Source organism: Gadus chalcogrammus, chromosome 23 (genome assembly GCF_026213295.1).
Source record: "Gadus chalcogrammus isolate NIFS_2021 chromosome 23, NIFS_Gcha_1.0, whole genome shotgun sequence".
Classification (NCBI taxonomy): Eukaryota; Metazoa; Chordata; class Actinopteri; order Gadiformes; family Gadidae; genus Gadus; species Gadus chalcogrammus.
In genome coordinates, this window is record NC_079434.1 from 18,991,257 (window position 1) to 18,996,256 (window position 5,000).

Here is a 5,000-nt window from a genome sequence, read left to right on the forward strand (position 1 = left end):
CGCCCCTCCCCCCTGTCTACTTAGCTCCTCCCCCATGGCCCTTACGGGGCCAGCTTGCTCGCGGGTGGAGCAGTGGAGGGGGGTGCGTCTCTCCGTACGCTATGAGCTGGAGTTGGTCGGACCCGCGGTGTTCTGTCACAAGTCTTTGTTTTCCTTCTTTCTCTCTCTCTGTTTCTGTCACTCTACCGTTTCCTACTCTCTCTCCAAGTCTCTTGTTTCTCTGGATCTCTTTCTCTGTTTGTCTCTCACTCCTCTCCCTCCAAGTCTCTCTCGGTCACTCTCTCTCCTTCTGTGTCTCTGTCTCCCTAACCTCCATCTCTCTCTCTCTTTCTCCTTCTGTGTCTCTGTCTCTCTACCCTCTCACTCTGTCTCTCTCTCTCTCCTTCTGTGTCTGTCTCTCTACCCTTTCTCTCTCTTTCTCCTTCTGTGTCTCTGTCACTCTACAATCTGTCTTTCTCTCTCCTTCCGTGTCTATGTCTCTCTACCTTCTCACTCTGTCTCTCTCTCTCTCCTTCCGTGTCTCTGTCTCTCTACCATCCGTCTCTACTGCTCTCCTTCTGTGTCTGTGTCACTCTACCATCCGTCTTTCTCTCTCTCTCTACCCTCAGTCTCTCTCTCTCTCCTTCTGTATCTATGTCTCTCTACCCTTTCCTTCTCTCTCTCCTTTGGTGTCTATGTCTCTCTCCCCTTTCCCTCTCTCTCTCTCCTTCTGTATCTATGTCTCTCTCCCCTTTCCCTCTCTCTCTCTCTCCTTCTGTGTCTATGTCTCTCTCCCCTTTCCCTCTCTCTCTCTCCTTCGGTGTCTATGTCTCTCTCCCCTTTCCCTCTCTCTCTCTCCTTGGGTGTCTATGTCTCTCTCCCCTTTCCCTCTCTCTCTCTCTCCTTCGGTGTCTATCTCTCTCTCCCCTTTCCCTCTCTCTCTCTCCTTGGGTGTCTATGTCTCTCTCCCCTTTCCCTCTCTCTCTCTCCTTGGGTGTCTATGTCTCTCTCCCCTGCCTGTGCTCTCTGGAACTCCATGTTGGGTGCTGGGTTCGGAGCCGTCCCACCAGACCTCAGCCTGAGCCTGTTCTTCTCCTGTCTGTCGCACACTGACTGTCCCGCCCACCTTTCCTCTGAGCATGACTAGAGGGACAGCTAGCTGAACCAATCACACATCGCCATTCACTGGAACTCATTTTTGATCTGCCAAAATGAAATCATCTCCATTTCCATGCCTGAGTTTGACCTTTTCGATGTGTCTATATTATCTGTGTCTACCGCATCTGTGCTTATGTATGTTCCTGTCTGTGTGTCTCTGGTGTGTGTGTGTGTGTGTGTGTGTGTGTGTGTGTGTGTGTGTGTGTGTGTGTGTGTGTGTGTGTGTGTGTGTGTGTGTGTGTGTGTGTGTGTGTGTGTGTGTGTGTGTGTGTGCGTATTTCTGGTATGGTGTTCGTCTTTGTTTTGTATGCATACGTGTGCATATATTTGTGTGTGTGTGTGTGTGTGTGTGTATATCTGGTGTGGTGTGCGTCTGGGTTTTGTGTGCGTGCATGTGCGTGTGTGTGCGTGTGTGCGTGCATGTGCGTGTGTGTGCGTGCTCTCTCTGTAGGGATGGAGGGCCCCATGTCCCACCGGACCCCCCTCGGGCCCCCCTCCGCTGCCCGTTTCCATCGGCGACGGACGTCGGGGGCCAGAGATGAGCGTTACCGATCAGGTACCGACTCTGGTGACACCGTGATCATCATCTCTATGCTGAAGGTTTTGAATGCAAACTAAAATATGTTTTAAATTCGCACGATCTTTCAATTCGGTATTCAATTCAGTGATTAATTGACTACATGCTTCGAGAGGCCTGATCTGGCGGTTGAGAAATCGTACCCGAGTTTGCGTCTTGGAACTCGGGGTCGACCTGCCGTTTTATTAGATGTTTCCTCGTTGGAAGGCGGAATTTCCGACCTCTTGAGTTATTATGGAACCCAGCATTACACCAGACACACCGTGGTTACGGTGGTATACGGACTACCCAACCAGAGGAGATTCTAGAACCACAAAGAGTTCCACGTCTGGAATGTTTGCCGCTCAAAGCTCGCAAAAAAAGTTGCTACGATTGCAACTGGTGAATGCTTGCATAAGGACCCTGAGATATAAAGCTCTGAGACTGTCTGCTACGATCAGCGACGGGAAACACCTCTGAGGATGTGAGATACGGGGATGGGGGGGGGGGGGGGGGGGGGGGGCTCGCGCTAACTTGACGCCTGGAGTTGGAATCTGGTAGCCCAACATCAAAACACAAACATCAGGGAGTACGTCTCACCGGGAGAGAGTCTGGATGAACGATAGCGCTGCGCTACTTGGCAACAGGTGAGAAATGATGAGTGTCGCGGTGATGTTTCAAGGTGTGACATTGTTGTAATCAGTCAGTGTTGTGGTCGCTCGCCTTGTTTAAATAGCAGGGTAGGTACGGCGATACCCACAATATGGTTTTAAACCAAAATGGGATTCGACCAGTCAAATCAACCGACTCCAGTCCCTGGCCAGCATCTAGGAGGGTCCCCTCATGCAAAAAACAAGCAGAGCTTCAATTTTCAATGGCAGGCTAGCATTAGCTTGCCACATTTATTCATACATGACGACATAATTCTTAGTACACTGATTGGTTTGAATGTACAAAGAACCAGGATATTTAGAAATTCAAATCCATAGCCTTACCATTAGATGGCACTAAATCCGACATACTGGACCTTTAAATGTATGTACAACGTTTTTTAGCTTCAGGTGCTAGGGTTAGAGATGGGTCAGTTGAGGTATAAGGTCAGAGGTGGTCAAGTTTACCCAAGGGTTCAGAACTGGGTCAAATGTTGGGGAAAGCGATGCATCATGGGAAATAACCAAAGGAAAAGTTCATCTGGTTACACCCCTGCTTTAAGGCTCCTCCAACTTTAGTCTTTCTTCTTCCCTCCAAATGGAAATCATGGGTTTGGAATATTGAAAGACATTGATGATATCCCAAACCTGCACATGTACTTATTATATATGCATCATCCCTGCAGATGGAAAACAAGAAACAATACTAAAACCAGTCTCTTTCCCTCTGGAACTCTCTCTTGCTTTCTCTCTCCCCCTTTTCTTTATCCCTGCTCTCTCGCTTTCTCTCTCTCTCTCTCTCCCCCCCCAGACGTCCACACAGAGGCGGTCCAGGCCGTTTTGGCACGCCACGTAGAGAGGAAAGTTGCCGTGCCGATGCCATCCAAACGCCGCTCGCTAGTAGTTCAGACGTCTATGGATGCCTACACACCCCCAGGTGAGATACACACACACAAACACACGCGCACCCACAAATACACACACACCCACACACAAATTGAGACACAGACACACAGACAAATAGACACACTGAGGACACTCCCACCCACAGACACACTCACACTCACACACACAGACAGACCGACAGACACACACAAATAGACACACACACACAAATAGACACAGACACACGCACACAAATATACACACACACAGAAACACAGAAACACATATAGACACAAACACTTATATAGACACAGACAAGACGCACACCCACGCACACACACAAGTGCAAACGCATACGCACAGACAGATGCTCCAGTCAAGAGCGCATTACCAATCGGTCTGAACGCGGTCGTTAAAGAGGGCAGACTCTTCTTTACGACTGACATTAGGAGGCAGCAGACAGTGCAGATCGGGCTAAGGCCGGCAAGGGAGCCTATAAATACACTCCGACACTACTCTGTGACCCTGCGTTGATCCGAGACAGGAGAGGCTGCTCCGCTCAGCACAGGGAAGGGGACATTTAGAGACACACACACGCGCTGATAAAGAGACACGTACACATGCACATATGCAGAAACGCACAAATGCACACACGCACAGGCACACACAGACAAACACACACACACACACACAGACAAAGGCACACAAACACAGAAATGAACAAACATACACACACAAACACACACACACAGACAAACAAAGGTTGACACACGCATACACACCCACGTAGACAAATGGATAATAATCCAATACATACCCATGTGCTCGCATTAACACACAGACACACACATAGATGCACACATATGGACACACGCACACACACACACACACGCACACACGCTCAACTAGGATTGGGTTTCGATTGGAGGTTGTTTACCCCCCGTCAGGGTTACCTCTTAAATCTCAGCAGTGATCAGCGGGTTTCGCACTTCCTGTCCCCCCCAGAAGCAGCTCAATACTCTGCCAAGGCATGACCGCAGACGGCCTGAGAGCACTGCAGCACCTGCGGGCGGGGCCGGATGGATCGCATCGATCCATCGACTCAGCCCTAATTAGGTCGGCTTTTCGTACCACGCCGGGTTTTTTCTCGGCCTCTGGTTTTCGAGCCAAGATCTTTTCCGCAGGAATCCAATCTGATTGGATAATGATAGCAGGACGCTTGTCCGAGTAGCTCCGCTGTAGGCCCTGGCTATAAATATAGAGTGAGAGCTGCTGGAGTACAACGGGGGATTTCTAGTGGGCGTTGTAGCCTGCACTGCTGACCTGCTGAGGTTTTACTAGAGGTACCGGCTAGTACATACTATACTGATATCATATTTACTAACAATAAACATTGATCTTGTATATATCATGTTTAGTTATGGTGTGGTGTTTACCTAGTGGTTCTACAACTATATATCGGTATGTGTTGAGCAAATTAATGATTGATGATCTTTGAATATGTACAGAAGCTTGTTTCTGTTTTATTAACGTTTGTCTAATGAAGGGGGCAATTACCCTGTGTTGATTCAATTATAAATCCACTTCACTCATTGCAATGGTTGTTGAATTGCGTTGAATAATATAAACTACTTTTTAATCATTGTTGATAGATTATTATTCACGTACAGCTAAATATTGCATTGTGATTTTTTTTTTGATGCGTTTCGTTAATGAATATCTCTAATCTAGCTCACACCGCAATGTATAGAAGTGTAGATGTGTTGAATTGT

At 48.2% G+C, this 5,000-nt stretch overlaps 1 protein-coding gene across 1 annotated transcript in view; it reads left to right on the top strand.

Annotated features, from left to right (window-relative positions):
* The window catches only part of LOC130377022 (disco-interacting protein 2 homolog C-like), a 31,432-nt gene that overhangs the window by 11,637 nt on the left and 14,795 nt on the right, over positions 1-5,000 (top strand). The window contains exons 3-4 of the mRNA XM_056583962.1: positions 1,589-1,693; positions 3,155-3,280. Coding sequence (XP_056439937.1) covers positions 1,589-1,693; positions 3,155-3,280 — 231 coding nt within the window. The remainder of the gene's footprint in view (positions 1-1,588; positions 1,694-3,154; positions 3,281-5,000) is intronic.